The 18,107-nt window shown below is 48.3% G+C and overlaps 8 protein-coding genes across 8 annotated transcripts; 4 read left to right on the top strand and 4 right to left on the bottom strand.

Annotated features, from left to right (window-relative positions):
- Window positions 1-623: 623 nt before the first annotated feature.
- Window positions 624-2,555, bottom strand: B0J16DRAFT_373261 (uncharacterized protein). The gene is made up of 4 exons (XM_046130522.1): window positions 2,113-2,555; window positions 1,867-2,058; window positions 1,705-1,809; window positions 624-1,654 (listed from the first exon to the last, which is right to left on the bottom strand). The coding sequence occupies exons 1-4, from the start codon at window positions 2,269-2,271 to the stop codon at window positions 944-946; spliced, it is 1,167 nt and encodes a 388-aa protein (XP_045981098.1). The 5' UTR covers window positions 2,272-2,555; the 3' UTR covers window positions 624-943.
- Window positions 2,556-5,308: 2,753 nt separating this feature from the next.
- B0J16DRAFT_150885 (ALG6, ALG8 glycosyltransferase family-domain-containing protein) lies at window positions 5,309-7,414 on the bottom strand. Its single transcript, XM_046122053.1, has 2 exons — window positions 7,063-7,414; window positions 5,309-6,993 (listed from the first exon to the last, which is right to left on the bottom strand). The coding sequence occupies exons 1-2, from the start codon at window positions 7,310-7,312 to the stop codon at window positions 5,447-5,449; spliced, it is 1,797 nt and encodes a 598-aa protein (XP_045981097.1). The 5' UTR covers window positions 7,313-7,414; the 3' UTR covers window positions 5,309-5,446.
- Window positions 7,415-7,554: 140 nt separating this feature from the next.
- B0J16DRAFT_150879 (uncharacterized protein) lies at window positions 7,555-9,387 on the top strand. Its single transcript, XM_046122052.1, has 2 exons — window positions 7,555-8,830; window positions 8,876-9,387. Exons 1-2 carry the CDS (start codon window positions 7,667-7,669, stop codon window positions 9,149-9,151), a joined length of 1,440 nt encoding a protein of 479 aa, XP_045981096.1. The 5' UTR covers window positions 7,555-7,666; the 3' UTR covers window positions 9,152-9,387.
- On the bottom strand, window positions 9,384-9,768 carry B0J16DRAFT_385740 (uncharacterized protein; the record flags this gene model as incomplete). The annotated part of the gene is made up of 2 exons (XM_046131521.1): window positions 9,384-9,585; window positions 9,638-9,768. The coding sequence occupies 2 exons, from the start codon at window positions 9,766-9,768 to the stop codon at window positions 9,384-9,386; spliced, it is 333 nt and encodes a 110-aa protein (XP_045981095.1).
- A 1,286-nt stretch (window positions 9,769-11,054) lies between these two features.
- B0J16DRAFT_344081 (alpha-helical ferredoxin) lies at window positions 11,055-12,459 on the bottom strand. The gene is made up of 3 exons (XM_046128148.1): window positions 11,862-12,459; window positions 11,634-11,785; window positions 11,055-11,580 (listed from the first exon to the last, which is right to left on the bottom strand). The coding sequence occupies exons 1-3, from the start codon at window positions 12,217-12,219 to the stop codon at window positions 11,254-11,256; spliced, it is 837 nt and encodes a 278-aa protein (XP_045981094.1). The 5' UTR covers window positions 12,220-12,459; the 3' UTR covers window positions 11,055-11,253.
- Window positions 12,460-12,779: 320 nt separating this feature from the next.
- B0J16DRAFT_344080 (phosphatase 2C-like domain-containing protein) lies at window positions 12,780-14,502 on the top strand. Its single transcript, XM_046128147.1, has 2 exons — window positions 12,780-13,095; window positions 13,148-14,502. Exons 1-2 carry the CDS (start codon window positions 13,041-13,043, stop codon window positions 14,272-14,274), a joined length of 1,182 nt encoding a protein of 393 aa, XP_045981093.1. The 5' UTR covers window positions 12,780-13,040; the 3' UTR covers window positions 14,275-14,502.
- Window positions 14,503-14,720: 218 nt separating this feature from the next.
- On the top strand, window positions 14,721-16,321 carry B0J16DRAFT_344079 (mitochondrial carrier domain-containing protein). Its single transcript, XM_046128146.1, has 3 exons — window positions 14,721-14,889; window positions 14,945-15,125; window positions 15,178-16,321. The coding sequence occupies exons 1-3, from the start codon at window positions 14,872-14,874 to the stop codon at window positions 15,930-15,932; spliced, it is 954 nt and encodes a 317-aa protein (XP_045981092.1). The 5' UTR covers window positions 14,721-14,871; the 3' UTR covers window positions 15,933-16,321.
- A 324-nt stretch (window positions 16,322-16,645) lies between these two features.
- B0J16DRAFT_150840 (uncharacterized protein) lies at window positions 16,646-18,032 on the top strand. Its single transcript, XM_046122051.1, has 2 exons — window positions 16,646-17,583; window positions 17,633-18,032. Exons 1-2 carry the CDS (start codon window positions 17,138-17,140, stop codon window positions 17,850-17,852), a joined length of 666 nt encoding a protein of 221 aa, XP_045981091.1. The 5' UTR covers window positions 16,646-17,137; the 3' UTR covers window positions 17,853-18,032.
- The last annotated feature ends 75 nt before the right edge of the window (window positions 18,033-18,107 follow it).

Raw genomic sequence — 18,107 nt, 5'->3', positions numbered from 1 at the left:
TTCGGCTCTTCGAATACATGGTTCTACTTGTGAATGTCTTGTTTATTGCTGTGAAGTCATTTGATTGCACCTCAAGTGACCAGGTCGCTGTATCGTGAGGGGCATCTCTGCCAACGAATTAGGGTTTTTGCAGCCGCATCATCCCACAATAAAAGGTTTGTGATGACTCTTCGGTCTGACTGAGCTACCCTAGGACTCCAGGTAAGCTGAAAATGATAGGCACACCGTCATGTTAGTGACGCCCATACTTTGTCTGGCCCTGCATTTGCCAGCCTACTGTCATACATGGTGCATTGTTTGTGCCTGTGGCTTGAAGTTGAAACAAATAATTGGACTGATATGTCGTGACAAGTTGGATGACCCCAGTCTCTAAACAGTTAGTTATGCGCATTGGGCAGCCCATGGTCAAGTTCAGCTGAGCCGTGCAGGAGTTTAGATCGACCATCCTCTCCGATTATTCTCAGCCCAAACCCATGGCGTACCGAGTGTCATTTGCTTGAGGTGAATGTCATGATTCCCTGGTTCTCTCGTGATACAATTGAAAGCCAGGTCTCACAGTTAGGCTCACCCCTGCCTTTGTGTTTCTTGATTTCATTATGCTGCACGTTGCGTATGAATACTATGTGAACTCTTGCTGTATTTCTGTATAAACCTTCCAAATTGGTTAACCTATATCGAAATTTAGGTCATAGAATGAAGAAACCCTGGCGGATAGTTGTCCTTCAAAGTCGACAATAACATTAAAAGAATATCCGATATCATGAAGTATAAGTGAGTTTTTGTAAAAACACAAACCGCATTTGGTATACAAAATGCTTGCCCTGCAGAACTCCAGTGTAACATGACACATCCATCAAACGCCCATTTATATAAGTCAACTTGCATCCGCCCGCTATATGTATGACCTGCCACGTTGGCACTTCTTTTTCGTATAAGTGACCTGTTACCTCATTGGACGCTGTGCCTGTTCATCCCCATTCCAAGAGAATGTTCTGTCGTCGCGGTTGTTGGTGTTGTTATGTCCAGGGTCCGGAGAGCCAGGGAGTTCAACGGGGGCGACCTCCTGAGGCTTGGGTGTAGTGGCAGGAGAAGCGGCCATGGGAGGTGGCGCATACTGGTACTGGTATTGCTGGCCATCCTGGTACATCATGGGAGATCCATCTTGGTTCACCATGCCAGGGTGAGTACCGTAGGCGAGTGACTGATGAGGGCTGATGGGAGGGCTCTGAGCGTGACCGTAGGGAGTCGCAACGAGACCGGGGCTCTTCTGAGCGGCCCAAGGGTCAGCGACACTCTGTTGAGGAGAGTAGATGGAGCTTTCGACAACGGAAGGACCAGGAGGAACAGCACTGTTGCGGAAACTCTTGCGGTACGCCTTGTCAAATCCACCTCGTCGTCCGCAGAGGTAAAGAAGAGCACCGGCGAGAAGGAGCACAGCAGCACCACCAACAGCGATACCGGCAATGGCTCCAGTAGAAAGCGACTTCTTTCCGCCTCCATTGTCACTGTCCGAGTTGGAGCTATCATCATCTTTGCCTGGGGTTGCGGTAGAAGTAGGATCGTCCTCCTCCTTTGGCCATTCGTCTCCAGGTCGTAGTTGATAGTCGACATCCTTTGCGTTCTTGAGCAAGCCTTCAAGTGTTTCATTCTTGGACTGTTATGCTGTTAGTACTGCGTTGATGGCGATGGTATCAAAAGACGTACAGGGTTGACAATGCCCATCATGTGGTACTTGACGCATGATCCAGGAGCTCCGCAGTAGAAAGTGAAAGGCTTAGTATCGTTGACACGAACTCGGAATCGAGGTGCCTGTTGGAAGTCAGTATTTGTCGTAGAATTTGACACTCGCAGGGCTGATCAACGTACATCGTCGGTAATGGCCTGGACCTTTTGCGTTCCACTGGAGAAGCCCTTTCGGTTCAAGTCGATATACTCGTAAGGAATACAAGGGTGATCGTAGTCTCCTCGGATGACCCAGTGGTCAGTGGGGTAAAATCGCCATTCAATTATATCACCAACATCAGCCTCCAGTTCAGAAGGTGTGAACTTGTGTCCAGACTGTTCTCCATTAGCATCAATGTTTTATGTGAGATGCATGACTGTTAGACCTACCGCTCCGACGTTAATAGTATGAGTCTTCTCCGCAGCAGAAGAAGTTCCAGAAGCAGTCTCCTCGGACGTCGATGTAGGTGCATCTGATGCCTCGGATATTGTTTGAGCCCAAGCTGTAGCAAAAGCCGCTGCAAGGGCTATCAATGATTTGGAAACCATTGTGAGTAGCTAGCAAACACTGAGTGACAAACAGCTTGTTGTATAAGCAGGCAAGCAGATTCGATCCAGGTTTCAAGGCTAGGGTTGAAGTCTGCTTTCAAAACGAAACAAACGGGACGAGGGGAGAGAGAGGAGAAGCAAGCGGAGCTGAGTAACGAGGTCCCACGTTCTTTTTACCCGTCCACAGTAGAACGGGGGATCCGTAGAGAAGAAGAGGCTAGACAAAGAAGGGACAGGGACTGAACCATTGATGACAACCTCTTAGATCCATGCTCATAGGATGGGATAACCCGAGAATGGATCATGGCTGGCTGGAGAGGTGCCGACCGGCCGTCCCTTGGCTTTGGGGGCTGAGCGAGGGTTACTTTTTTTGTGTGCACGTCTTCAGCACACCATCTGTGCTGCGGAGGGATGTATGTACATACAGTACTCGTTCTCTGTTGGTACAAACAAAGACCCTAAGCCTGCTCACCTTTCGGCGATCCCAGGACCAAGCTCAGCACATGTTTGTTCAGCTTTTGTTTCATATGAAAGCATTGATCTGTACTAGGGGCTGTTTCTTTGTTGTTGTTGGCTTTAAGTTCTCGATATACATAGAGTTGACGACTATGCTTAAGTCTAGACCAGACCAACAGAACTCTACCTCCCACCACCACAACTTCGAAGCACAGTACTGTACAACGCAATAGTGAAAAGAATTTCTCTCATTCACAAGACCACGCAATCTCCACTGTCAGCTTATTAGCCATGTTGAGTCGACTTGACTTGTTCAACAAGACAACATGGTATCAATGTATGTACACGCTCGTGCTAACACAGCACAGTAAGCACTACCCAAGCATGTTGCAGGGATCTTTATACGCAGCCAGTCAGCATCAGCCTCGAAGCAATAAGCTGCAATCTGAGGTTGCATCCTTAGTCTTTGCCAAGATTGCGCCAACGGACACTAAACAAGACTTGGGGGTCTTGGGCCCGTAAATTCAACCTCACCTCTTCTTCTCCTCACCTCGCATCCGCCCCGTAATGAAGGCTGAGTGAACCTGTGAAAGCACTCGTCCGGAGCTGTTAGCCCTTTCTGGGTAACACACACCCTTGAGGACCGATGATCCCCATCAGCCTTATAAGCCATAGCCGAGCCGCGTCTGATAGCGCAGGCACAACATGGCGGAAGGAGATGAAATGTGTAGAGATGTTGTAGCACCTTTCCTCGATTGACACGTTTCAAAGCTTTTTGTCTTGGTTTTGTTTCTTCTTATGAGACCTGGGATAAAGACGGAGCCTCAAGAAGAGGTCTGCCGAGTTGATGGGACAAGAGAAGATGCTAAGGCCGAGTCAGCTGCAGCATGTCAGATCGTTCAATGCAGGGCAGGGGTCATTTGCTGGGAGAGGAGACAACTCAACCTGCCACCCCAAACACCCTCGCCCGGTCTGAGAATTCATCCAGTCTTTCCAGTCTAGACAGCCCACGCGTTTTCGCTCTCGGAACTTTTCTACTCGTCAATCGACGAATATCTTGTCGAAATCGGGCAGGTTGTTCGACAGCGCCTAAGCCTAAGCATCTTTTGGAAGTTCCCATGCGAGGAACAACTCCGCGGTTGGCTTGCAGAATGCTTACAGTATTCTGCTTGGCAAGCGTCGTTCCCGTCATTTGATACCGGATAGATCCTCGGTATATAGCCCGTGATAGATTAGACTCAAGATCGACAGCGTTTACACCACATTTTGTTTCGTTTTCTTTGGCCCCCAACGGGTTCTCTGTTGAAATGGTCTTTCGCCTCTTCAGTTACGGATAGGCAGACGCTTGTTGTCTTGCCACCTCTGTGAAATTCTATGATTTATCAGTGACTTATTTACGAGCCAAGGAAAGTATGAATGGTACCTGGCTCTCTACTATCCCATATCCGAGTCAGGGTTTAGTGTAGGATGAGGCAGAACTGAGTAACAGGTAGACTACTGGTTTGACAAAGTCCCAACTTCCATAATAGACCTAGTCTAATAAAAAGATCCGCATGCATTCTATCCAGACCCTCGGTTCGGGCAAGATCCTAGCGAGAAACAAATTGTCGGCCCAATATCGGTGTCGAGTGCCTTATTAACACCCAGATACTTCTGCAGAACAAAGAATCAGCGCTTTCCAATATTTGACATGGAGTCTGGTAACATCCTTGCATGATGGACGAATAAGTATCGAGAGTGACCCTGTTGTGGCAATAACCAGCACTCGGCCAGTCGTTGTCACTGTCTCAAAGAGAACTTGGCCAGCGTAAGCCTCGTTGACAGGAGAAGGAGACGGAGAAGGCTGTGTTCGAAGCTCAGATCGCCGTTGTTTTATTGCATCCTTGTTACGGAACTGACCCAGGCGGTTGTACTCGTGTCAGACGTTCTCTCTGCATCTCAGATTCAGGAGATATTGTGTAGTATCAGTTCCTGTCGACTGGATAAACGCAGCGCGTCAGAGGCTCTGGTCAGCAAATGACCACATCACTGGGCGACCTATTATAATGTATGGAAACCGATATCTAAGCATCATGCTCGCGATAACATCACAGCTTTCGTCTACTCCCCAAGCTGCATGGTATGCGGTAATGCGTTAATCTCAAATCTTTTCGGGCAATCTTCACTCGAATCCGAAGGCGAATTTCTTGGTTGTCATTTCAGATGTTCAGTCTTGCTCTTACCTAATCGTTCAGGCGGGCATCCTTTCGTTTTATCCGCCGCTGCTATCAAGGCAAGACTGATTCGAAAGTACTGCTCGCCAAGTCAAAGAAGAACATTCATGAGGTGTTGGCCACCAGTCGTTGGTTCAGATTTCCCACCGTTTCCGTACAGTTCTCAACGTATTGATGCCATAGAATCCAATCAATGTCAATTTGAGAAAGCAACAAGGCCAGGTGGATAACAGAGAATTGTCCTCTAAGACTTAGGTTGCCAAAATAAAGTAACCTAAGAGCGAGTCTAGACTGGCATAAAGTAACTAAACTATTTCGTCCCTTATGCTGTTAGCGGTCATTTCTTCTGACACCCTGAGGCAAGGCCTATGCAAATCAACAGATCACAAGCCATTCAGCGACTCAGTGGCTCAGTTTCGGGTCTATCGAATCAGTCGCAGAAAAAAAGATGAATATGGCAAACAAAAGTATTATTGAATTTAGTATCAAAAAGGGAAAATCTGCCTCTATAAGGTCTTATTTTTTCTACCGGAACTCCTTGGTGAGCCTCCGGGTAGTAAATCACTTTCTTGAAGGAGCTTGAAGAAACACCACAAGTAGCAGATGACGAATCCAGCAGCGCCGATGCCGACATTCGCGACGACCCAGAGATCCGGCTTGTCAGCAGGAGGGGCCGCAAAGGCATCAAGAACATGCCAAGCGCCCATGGCCAAGTAGAACACCCAGTGCAGAAGCGCTGTGCCCCACTGAAGCCAGACAGCTTGGCCTTCTTGGAAGTAAGCACCGAGGGAAGTCGGGGGGAGGCCGAGTAGGTAAGACCAAAGAAGAGACATGATTGCATACGGGATCTTCAAGTCAACGCGCTTGAGCAAAGGGAACATAGTCCAGACTCCAAGGAGGTTGGCAAAGCCCACCCAAGCTCGAGTATCCTTGTTCAAGCCTTGCTTTCCAGCCAATAGTAAGGTCATGGGCATTAAGGGGAGTAGGACACTCTTTTCATGAACTTGGAAGCTGAACAAAAAGAATCCCCAGGCCGTGGCAGCAAAAGCCAGAGGCAAGGTCGTCTTTCGAGGTCGCAAGAACAAGATGACGTTAGGGGGGATGATAGAAGCGAGCGTTGCACCAAGAGCCATCTTTTGAAGAACGGGTGTCGGCCATTGTCGAAGCTTGACGACAACGTTGGCAGCGCACCAAAAATTGGCAACCTTATCCTCGAACAAGCCACGAGCGAATGGGAAGACACGATGGACCACCTGAACCAATTGTTCCACGTAAGGCCAATAAAAGGCATTGGTGTCGAGGATATCGACAAGTTGAGGAAGCAGAGGAAGAGAAGGAGAGTCCTTGGATCCGCCATGTGCGTCAATACCCTGGGTCTTGTCGTAGAAAGTGCCGAGAATCAGAGGTAGAATAAGGATGGCGAAAGAGATGGCGGTGACAAGCGCAATGCCAAAAAGTCTTGTCAGGTCGAGTCGGGGGAAAACACATCGCCCAAGGAGGTAGGAGAAAACACTGAAAGCGTAGTACAGGGCCATCTGCTTGAATCCTAAAGCGCCAACAAAGAAGACGGCAGCCCACTTGTACCGTTCAGCCAGCATACTTGACATGCTCGCCACGACTAATCCGAGCATGACGGTGTTGTACTGGAAGTGAACATGATCGATAAGAATTGTGGCAGGCTGCATCAGAATCGCGACGAGTGCAAGCCATGCGGTCCAGTTGGTAACCCCTTGCAGTCTGCTGTATCGTCGCACAAAGACAATCGTCGCCGGAATGTAGATCAAATACTCCGACACAATAACAGTCGCTCTCATGAATATCTTCAAGTCGGGATCCTGGTTTCCTCGCGAGGCGAAAAGCGCAAACCATGAAGGGTCAATATAAGATCCAAGCTTGCCCAAGACCCAGCTATGGTAGGCCGTAAGAGGAGGGTAGTCGAGACCCCACCACTGGAGATCGTGGAAATACCATTGCGAGATAGGAAGTTGAGTCGTCACCTCCATCCAGTGTCGTTGGGCCTCGTAGTCGCCGAACATAGGAGGTTTGCGGAAACCTAGAAAGCAAGTTTTGGGTTAGCGAAAGGTGTCATGATGGGCACAGGATTGCAAGTGTTCATCCTTACCAGAGTATCCCCACAAACCAGCAGCCCATCTAAAAAGACCGACAACCATGAGGATCACAGGTAGAACCTCCCATTGCGACAAAGAAGTGCGCGCAGGCCAAAGAAAGGCCGCAAGAGGGAACGCGGGCGCCCTTACAAGGGCTTCTGCACGAGGGGTCTTCTCCTTAACAACATCGGTACCGCTGCCATTGCCAGATTTCTTGGTGGTCCTGCGACGAGGTTTATGCGGTGACGGGGAAGGGCCAGCCATTGTCACCTTGGAATTGTTCACTAACAAGAGCGACAATATTAAAGATCGATCTGCTGTTGGTTGGGTGTGAAGGAAGAGAGAGCGTGGAGCTCTGAAGCTCTAAGTTAAGATACAACCCCGGAATTTTTGGTGGAGCTTCCAATTCAACATCGGCCGAAAAGGAGCTTCCGATCCCGACGTCACCTCGACAGTGTTAATATGTTTCCAATTCACACAGTACAATAATACCGTCAGGCTGTGAACAAGATTTGAGAGCTTGGCAAGGCGTTGCGTCACAAACTTTTGTATCTTCTCTCCTTTTCTCACTGAAACTCGATATATAATATCACAGGGTGCAAGCTCTCAACTCCCAAAATGCCCTTTCCTTTCGTTCTTCCGACAACTTCTTCGTTCTCCTTCTCAACAAGCTTCACCTCTGATACGCACCCCTCGCTGCCCCTCAACGCCAGCACCTATCGCGGGGTAGTTCGCGATGCCTTAAAGAAGCACAAAAGGCTTCCTCCAAGCTCTCAAATTTCGAATCTCAACACTGTGGTATCAAGTGTCAATGGCTATCTCCCTTATCTACTGATAGTGGATGAAGGTTTAAATAACAAGGGTCCAGCCCACGTTACACTCAAGACTGCTCCGGTTATCGAATGGAGGCCTACTTTATCTGGTGAAGTCGTTCCAGGACGTGAAAGGGCTAGAGTCAAAATCTCATCATTGGAACATGAGATTGCCTTTGTGATGTCCACGTTAGGCTTCACGCATGTTCTAGCATCCCGGTCAGCCTTACAACCTCTCTACTCAACCCGGAGCGAGTTTCTCGGGGCGCAAGAGCGCACGAATGCCGTTCAAACAGCAACAAAGTCTCTACTTGAAGCGGCGTCAGTTTACGACTACCTTGCAAACCGGGGAGAGAAAGCCACAGTCAGCCCACCATGTCCCGATGTTTCCCAAGGCATGGCCCGAGCATTGTCATCTTTGGCTCTGGCTGAAGCCACGTTGCTGGCTGTTCTCAAAGACGACCCATACCCAGCGATAGTTGCCCAAGATCGTAACAAGAACGACAAAGAGTGGATGTTCAAGGCACCCGAGATCCCAAAGGTTCGCACTCATCTATATGCTAGACTTTGCTTGGCAGCCTCGGAGCATGCAGCCAAAGCATCGTCTCTATGCAGCACAGCTGGATCCGGATCGCACAAAATTAACAGCGCTCTTCTGAAGTACATAGAAGATTTGCGCCGAACATGTCGAGCCCGGGCCTGTCGTTTCTTTGGGATTGACGCCGAGCTGGGCGGTCAAGTTGCTGACGGGATAGGATGGGTTCGCGCTGGACTTTCAGAGCTAGGTGTCGAGCCTAAGGACCATAGTAAGAAGGGACTTAGCTTCAGTAAACTAAAGAAAGACTTCTCGGAAAAGCGCGAAGATCGAAGAGTAGATAAGGAGGCTGCATGGGGAAGTGATGCCGGCAAGTTGGAGGAAATAAGAGTACTGGAGATGCTCGACGCGAAATGGAACAAAGTCAACGACACGGTAAGTCTCCTGACTTCTTCGACAAAACAATTACTAACATCACAGATGAACACACAATTCGTTCCTCCCGTCAATACCCTTCTCAGCAAGATGCCATCAGGGCGCGAAATTCACACCATCAAGCCTTACGAGATCCCTTCACTCGACAACGACGTATTGGAAGGCATGCGGGCACCGCCAGAGGGAGATGATGCATATGTCGATGACTTGAGTTCAGATGATGAAATTAAAGGCGAGGCTTCAGCACCTGTCGGTGCGTTCCCAGGGACGGTGAATGATTACTCTCGGAGCCCAAGCACGCCAGGCAATGCATACTACTAGCTTTTGTAGCAGGTTAGACGAGTTGAGTCAAAGAAGTGTATATATAGACTGAAGATCTGGCAGAGTGGCAATCTCGCCCTGTTATGCATACATGTATTTTCTGCAGCTGTCGGACGACATCGAGCTTTGCAGACCGCGGGCATCATCAACACCACTTCCTTCGCAAACCCAACAATCACTCTCCATGATTTTCAGCCATCAGTCCCCAACAGAAGAAGGCCAGAGTTACTTCTTAATCAACTAATCGAGGGGTGGGAACGATGGAGGTTGTGTCACCATCGCCTGTGATAATCGGCAAAGTAATAGTTGGGTCAGGAGTAATGACAGGAAGGGTGATGGGAGGATCAGGAGTAATAGGGGGGATGGTTGGTGTATAAGTGGCTGTGCAAGGTGGTGGTGTAGGAGACTCCTCAGGTTTACAAATGTCCCAGCAGCTGATTACAGTTAGCAATTGGATCAGACCAAGTCCATATCATGGAGACTTACCCTCCCCACGGTTGGCCACAGTCATCGATGCCATCCTGGCAGATCGTTGCACATGGAGGATAGGAACTGAAAGGCGCAGCGGATACCAATCCCACGAGGGTAATGGCGGTAGTGATGGTCTTGAAAAGCATGATGATGGATGAATGAGTCGTGATGTTGTGCGATGTTCTCGATGGTTAGATGATGAATTGGTCTGTTCCATGGAGGATGCTCTGTCTTTATATCTGTCACAAGAGCAACTACCTACTAGGTCATGTCAACTTAGATAAAGAAGGAAGGAAGCGAAGCAAGGACGACTTGGTGCCCCCTTTGGCGTGTGATCAACTACCAAGACTCAACGTTTGAGAAGGACCTTGGTATACGAGGCACGCACATTCCTCAGGTTGAGGTTGATTCAATGAACTCCTATCAAAGAAAGAAGTTGCGAGACGTCATGGCGACTGTGTAACGTAGTAGCCCAGTTCAACTTGGAGGCAGGAATTGAATGTTCACAAAAATAGGCGTGTCAAACGTTGTTGATTAAAGTACTGTCTAACTTGAAAGAGTTTCGAAACATTGTCTTGGCTCGTATAGATCAACGACAAACGTCATAAGCATACCGACAGCAGGAGGCCCTTCATGATTATAGGTTGTATTCTTTTCATATGCAAAAGTCCATCGTGATATCTTGTTTCTTATCACTCCCATCGATACGAGGACTTTTTGATGCAGGGCGGTTGATCACTATCGTCAGGAATCCTAATTGAAAACATGTATCAGAGGAAAGCATTGCAGGTTCAGAGCTGCTGGACGATTTCGTTTTCCCTAAGCAATAACGGTTTAACATCGCTTAGATCGAGACTTAGAAAATTCTCCGAAGCCAATGAGTTCAGGTTTGATCAACTGCACGTTCTTTGTCTGATAGCTTTACTTTGTGCACTTGTACCACGGATACCAGCCACCCCGTGGACCGTCCCGAAACCTCATCCAGAATAGATCAAGGGGATTTTTGCTTCGAAACAACCCCTTGCGTTCAAAGACTTTAGGTCAAAGCCCACCTAGATGCAGCTGTGAGTGCCGATCCTTTTGCAGGTCGCACATGGAGTATATGCAGGGTTGATGGATCGGCAAGACTTGTCCCACATTCAGATATTGAGGAAGAAAGATCAGACCATCAGGTAATCATGTTTCCCAAAGTGCACCGAGCCATTTTCTCAGATCGCCTTCTCTGGGCCGCACTATTGATATGAGCTGTTATTCGCCAGTCTACCTTAGTACTTAGGCAAGAACACAGGTATCGAAGGGTGAGTATCGGTTCGGTTCGGAGGTAGCTGTGGTGCAGTTAAGCAATATTCGATGAAAGCTTCGGTAAAACGGTCCTGAAATTAGCATACTGGCCGTACCAAGTATAAATCATATCAACCTATAGGAAACCAGGGGTGAACGATCAAGAAAATAATATTGTCAAGTTAGCTATCAGAACACAGCATGGAACTCCTATCATCTAGCCTATACACAGGGTTAAAAGTCCTAATAATCTCATTCGCAGATTTATCTGCGATAACCCTTCAGATCGCTTCCGCCTCCAATCGTCACGTTCGTTTTCACAAAAGAAACTGTCATTTTTTCTTCTTCCTCTAGCTGCCGAAAGCCATCTGCTTCTTGATCTCGGCAATGGCCTTACCAGGGTTAAGACCCTTGGGGCAGGCTCGAGTACAGTTAAGGATAGTATGGCAACGGTACAGGCTCATGGAGTTCTCGAGGTTCTGCTTTCGCTCGGCGGTGCGCTGGTCACGAGAATCTGCGAGCCATCGGTAAGACTGGAGCAGGATAGCGGGACCGAGGTACTCCTCAGAGTTCCACCAGTACGAAGGGCATGAAGTAGAGCAGCAGGCGCAGAGAATGCACTCGTAGAGACCGTCGAGCTTGCGTCGGTCCTCCTTGGTCTGTCGGTACTCTCTTCCCTAATCAATTGGTCAGTACGGATGAATGTCTATAAGCTAGAGAGGGATCGTACGTCTTCGGCAGGGGTGTCGCGCTGGAGGTAAGGCTTGATGCTCTTGTACTGCTTGTAGAAGTGTGTCAGATCAGGGACAAGGTCCTTGACGACGTAGGTGTGAGGAAGAGGGTAGATCTTGACGTCGGAAGCAGCCTCGGTAGGGATTCGGCCTGAATAGATGTATTAGTGTTTTGTTCTCGTAGTCGTGATATGCCGCACGCGACTCGGATGAAAGGGGGGTCGTACACAAGCAAGCAAGAGTGTTCTGTCCGTTGATGTTCATGGCGCAGCTACCGCAGATACCCTCACGGCAACTTCGTCGAAAGGTCAGGGTAGGGTCGAGCTCGTTCTTGATTCGGATAAGGGCGTCGAGAATCATAGGTCCAGTCTTGTTGAGGTCCAAAGAGTAGGTCTGAAGACGGGGCTTCTCGCTGGGAGTATCGGGGTTCCATCGGTAGATCTGGAAGGACTTCATCTTGGACTCGGGCTCCTTGGCAGGCTCGCTGACGGAGGCCATAGAACGAGTGAAGACAGTGCCGGGTCGAATGGCAGCCGTCCTTGAGAAGGCGCCGACAAGGCGAGAGGAAGATCGAAGAGCAGCCATGGTGAATCGAATGGAATTACAATTGCGATTGGGACCGGAGGAGAAGGACAGTCAAACTTCGCGATGTATAGTTGGAGCTGTGGTCAGGCGATTGACAAGGAGAAATGCCGTACAATCCCCTCCGTTAGAGCTGAATTGTCGATAATCTCAAAGGGTGGCGTCTAAAGGATTCTCGTCGTCATGTATTGGAAAGGCAAACCTTCCTCGGTTATTGCAGTTTACACTGGGACTGGCGGCTTGTTCCTGACCAATCAGAAACCAGAAATTAGCAACTCGGCTCTCTCTACCACTCGGAATCGGCAGAAACAGGCTCGTGAAATGTGAAACCACGTGACTAGAGGAAGTCTATCTCGGATCATCAACGGTTATCAATAATTGCGGAGATGAGGTTCCGGAAGATTTCATACTGGTTCGCAGTGGCTCGAACGCTCCGCACCGCCTCCTTTTAGTGTGCATGTGGCTTGCTCGCTTCACTTCCTTGTCTTTTTGTTCCGAGTAATTGGTACTCCACTGAGTCCACAGTCCACTCGAAACTTTGACAGAAAGAAGATTGGAGGGGCCCCGGACAAGATTAGATAAGAGTTTGGTCTATTCGGTGCTCAACAACTTTGTTTCTCCGTTCGCGATCCCACTTCTCATATGACACCAATTTTTTCTCTTACGATTTCCTTGGCAAATATGGTTTCTCTATGATTGATACTCGAATTGACTGGTAATCAATATTCTTATTATCCTCTAACTGCCCGCTCGAAGCCGTCATTAATTCCATCAATTCTTGTCTGTTTGACTCCATCACCATCACGATCCACTTCTAGCCCTTCATGGCCGCACCTTGCAACCGACTGGCTGCAGCTTCATTGCGAACGCTTGCTAAATGTGAGTCGTATCGTGTACGATTCTATGTGTTTCGTTGTTCTAATTGTCCCAGTTCCGAATCAATACTGTGCTCGAGTTGCCCAACCTCATGTCGCAATGACCTCATGCTCGCGATCGAGACTCTACTCCACCTCGCCCGATTCGTCTCGATTCTCATATCATGTCGCATCTTCCTTCATTGCAAAGGACAGACCATACGATCCTTCTAGCCACGTCTTTCACTTCAATCCGTATAATCGAATTCAGCCTCCAAGAAACCGTCGACCTTCCGCCCGTCCCGAATCTGGCCACGATGCTTTCTTTGTCAGCCGGGTCAACGACTCCGGCTCCGTAGCTTTTGGCGTTGCTGATGGCGTTGGGGGCTGGGTAGACTCTGGTGTCGATCCTGCTGACTTTTCCCACGGATTCTGCGACTACATGGCATTGGCTGCCCACGAACACCAGACTAGCTCCGAGCCTCCCTTGACGGCCAGACAATTGATGCAGAAGGGATACGACGCAATCTGCAACGACCGCAGTCTTCGCGCCGGTGGAAGCACAGCGTGTGTAGCTATCGCAGGAGCTGATGGAAATTTGGATGTTGCGAACCTTGGAGATTCCGGCTTCCTGCAACTACGACTGAACGGTGTTCACACCTACTCAGAGCCTCAGACTCACGCCTTCAACACTCCTTTCCAATTATCGCTTGTGCCTCCCAGCGTTGCTGCTCGTATGGCGGCTTTCGGTGGCGCTCAGCTCAGCGACCTGCCCCGCGACGCTGACGTTACCCAACACACACTCCGCCATGGCGATATACTTGTCCTCGCAACCGACGGCGTTCTAGACAATCTATTTAACCAAGATATCCTCCGAATTGCTAGCAGAGTTTTGGTTTCTACTGGAGCTTGGGTAATGACTGAAGCTGGTGGTGTTCGTGTGGCAGAGTCATTGGATCCTCTCGTTGAGCTCCCTGATAACACTGAGGGCAAGCGAACAGTAACACTTCAGAGCGCACTTGCTACCGAACTCGTGACGGCTGCCAAGCGTGCCAGTATCAACTCGAAACTCGACGGCCCATTTGCCAAGGAAGTTCACAAATATTATCCTCATGAGAACTGGCACGGCGGCAAAGTTGACGATATTTGTGTGGTGGTAGCTGTGGTCAATGAGACTACTCCTGCTACGAAGAGCAAGCTATGAATTATTTGGTCACATTTGTTTTACGGCGCAGTTTCATGATAGAGCAGAGTACGACACATAAAGATGGGAACGCAAGCATTTGGTTTATCTTGGGAAGTTTTGGAGTCTTGAAGTCGGTCACATAGACGGCAGAGGAAGCGCCACGGCTTGCTTGAATCATGTGGTTGTATAAGGGGCTGGCGCAATGAAAAGGGATCATATACATTTTTAATTCAAAAAGTCTATGCTATCATTTTTCCTCGTAGACAGTGGTTGGGCCAATTCTAAGGGAGATCAATGTGAGTCCAACTTTTAAAATGCCCTGCAAGATGCAGGATACTGGGATACACGTTGAGATCCATTCACATGACACTTGAGAGGACCAGTATCCACGTTTCGAAGAAATCGTTGAATCAGTACTAGCCTTATAATACATACTAAGAATATTCAAAATGTTTCCATGATGATTTGAAAGTCCGGAGTGCAGGGTAATTAGGATCCGAGGTGGATAAAACTAAGATCATGACATCACCAGCTCGTGGTGTAAGAGACCTATCATCAAAACTGGCACAATTTCATCAGTAACAATCTCTCACATATCGATTCTGAAGACCAAATATGACGGATATCTATATAGTAAGTTCAACCGAATATTCCAGTTACTCGTAAGAATTTACTGACATTATAACAGGCTGGTGCTATCGCAGCATTTACTGTAGACGTCTTAGTCTACCCTCTCGATACTATCAAGACCCGTATCCAGAGTCAAGATTATATCAAGACATACTCGGAGACTTCCAGAAAGAATATATGGGCTTTAAGAGGTCTCTATCAAGGCATTGGAAGTGTGGTATTGGCTACACTCCCTGCAGGTACGTTGTGAATTCACGAATGCAAGGACTTGCGCTCATAAACACTCCGCAGCCGGTTTATTCTTCTCGACATATGAGAGTGCAAAACAAGTCATTGGAAATGCGACACCGTTACCGCAACCTCTGGTCCACTCAGCGGCTTCGGGATTCGCAGAAATGGCATCCTGCTTGGTTCTCGCACCGGCAGAGGTGATCAAACAGAATGCTCAAATGCTACAGAACGAAAGTCATGGGGCCGCCAAATCTGGGTCATCAACATCACTGCAAGCATTTCGTCAGCTGGCCGGCGATGGTGGTGCATCTCGACGTCTGTTCACTGGTTACACAGCACTCGTTGCACGTAATTTACCCTTCACAGCTCTTCAATTTCCAATCTTTGAGCACGTACGTGCAACATATTGGAGCTCCAAAGGGCCCGGCACTTCAGACCCTGGATTGGTTGAGACGGGGCTGGTAACTGGGTTAAGCGCCGGAAGCGCAGGATCAGTTGCTGCTTTCTTAACCACGCCAAGCGATGTTGTTAAGACGAGGATGATGTTGAGTGCTGGCCAGCAAAACGAAAGTTCAGCGCAAAGCCAAGGTGAGGTTGCTGCTAAGATGGAGGGCAAACGTCCAAAGAAGGGAGCGTGGGCCGTATCGAAGGAGGTTTACCAAGAGAGAGGAGTACGTGGGTTCTTCCGCGGTGCGGCCCTACGATCCGGATGGACAATGATAGGAAGTGGATTGTATCTGGGGTCATATGAAATGGCCAAAGTCTGGCTGAGGAGGGGGAAGCCAGATGCTGAGAATGATGATGCTGCGTTGTGAAAGGGAAGATGTAAATTGATGATAGACTAATTAGACAACCGCATCAATGACCATACAAATCAGTTAAGCGAAAGTAAATTGTTGAAGGGATACGTCTCGGATGACCATGGGTATACACCGCTGATATTGTAATACAACGTCGGAAGATCAACAAAGAAGACTAGGCGTCGTATGTCGACATCCTCGTGGCTTCTGACGCCTTCAGGTAGGATTGTCGTCATACCCTGAATCTCATATTATAGTTCAATTCCAAACTAGACTGTTGTAATCCAAGATACAATACAAATCACGATCATCTGAGCTCATCTTTGTAAATGAATGATCACAATATTGAAAAGAATCTTGTGATCTGACGTTGGCCTGAATAATAACTACAGTAGTAACTCGAGATCGCCGGTTGGGCAAAGTGTCGCAATTTTAGCGCCAACAGTATATGTCACTGAATCTTGGCTTGCACTAGCCGCGCATTCTTTTTGTCAAGTTGAGGACCCCTAGTTACACGAAAAGTGTATTCATCTTGGTTCCGGCTCCTCGCTTCTCCCTTAGAACCCGAGCCAGGCTTGGAATGTCCCTCTAGCGGTGAAGCCATGACTCTAAAATTTCCGCTGCCGTAGAATCTAAACCTGAAATACCGTAATTTGGTGCACATGTGCTCAGTTTCAACATCCAATAACGTCAAAAGTTGACAAGAAGAATGTTCTTTCAGCCTCCATGTCCTTATGAAAACCTAAACTCGGTTTCTTTGACTCCCGCATAATGAGCTGAAGCATTCTTCCATGTCACAAACAGAAGGCCTGGCTGACTCGAGACAACAATTTTCACTGGTCCAGACCGATCAATGTCATGTTTCGAGTCGCCCGTCCTTCGGCACTAATACATAGGCACTGCTAGAAAGATCCTTCGAAAGTCTTCACCGACCCACATGTACTACTTTGTCGTCGTCTGTTCCGGATGGTGTCATTTAGCACGTTATTCGGGGCGTGATGGCCTAAGATGTTGAGGAAGGAGTTAGTATGACAATAAAAGGCTGATGACTCGCTGTTATGATTGTGTCGTCTTGACTCGTAGTTCTCCTTTATCCATCCTGTAAAGCCCGCCATTATTTATCGATACACAAACAGTACCACCAGCAAAGTTTGGTTTCGACTTGAATGAGCATTGAAACTTCGAAAGGACAATAGGCCATCAGTTCTCAATCAGCCACAATGGCAAACGTTGATGTTCAGACAGCACCTGGAGCGGCTCTTGATATCTTCTCCAAGAATGTTGGGCAAGTCGATGTGAGAGAGGTCGGCCCAGACCTCGCCGCATCAAACCGATACCTGGTACAATCACCGTATACCGACCAAGAACATTTGTTAGATCTCGACACCCTCGACAATGAGAACACCATCCTTGCACGCGCTCTGGGCAAATTCCAGGCTGTCCGTGAAGATTATGCGACGGCGCCATACACAGAATCTTTTAATTGGTCAGAAGTGCTGGAAGAAGTGAAGCGCCTTGCTCTTGAGTCTGGCAAGAGTTTCAAAGAGACGTCGTTCTACATTGTGGCATTCCGGTCAAGGATCAAGCAAACAACCGAGTATGCCGATCTTGGCCGTCTCGACAAAGGAGCACATGCTGAGGCTGTCGCAAGCGGTGGTTTTCTCAAGTGAGTCGAAAGATCTTCCGTTTCAATTCTTGTATATTGACATAAATAGATACTGGTTCGGCGAGCCTGATTCAGAGCTGGCCAACTTGGCAACTTGCATCTGGCGATCTCGAGAAGATGCCAAGAAGGGCGGCACAGGTCCAGCTCACCGAAAAGCTGCAGGAGCAACTCGGTCTATGTATGCATTCTGGCAGATTGATCAGCATCGACTCATCATTCGAGATAACGTTGAAGATTGGGAAATCATCCCCTGGCAAGATTCGGCATAAGGAACGAGTCGGGTTCTTCAATTTTCGGTATAACATTGGGAGGCGTTTGGGAATCCCTTTAACTTTAAAAGTTTGGAACGAGTTTATGCTTTAAAATGTAGGCACTGAGTTTGGGTATCTGAGACGGAACAAGCAGAGGTGAAATGGCGTTTATTGAATAGAACTGTTGATTGGACATTGGTGATAATCTGGGTTCCTAGATATAGACAGCTTAAAATATCAGGTCGCATATCCTATACACTTGGTGAAGCAATG

The sequence above is a fragment of the Fusarium flagelliforme genome (assembly GCF_020744385.1).
Source record: "Fusarium flagelliforme strain FIESC 12 MPI-CAGE-AA-0113 chromosome Unknown B0J16scaffold_5, whole genome shotgun sequence".
NCBI lineage: Eukaryota > Fungi > Ascomycota > Sordariomycetes > Hypocreales > Nectriaceae > Fusarium > Fusarium flagelliforme.
Note: the sequence above shows the minus strand (reverse complement) of the source record. Positions and strands in the feature narration are given on the sequence as shown.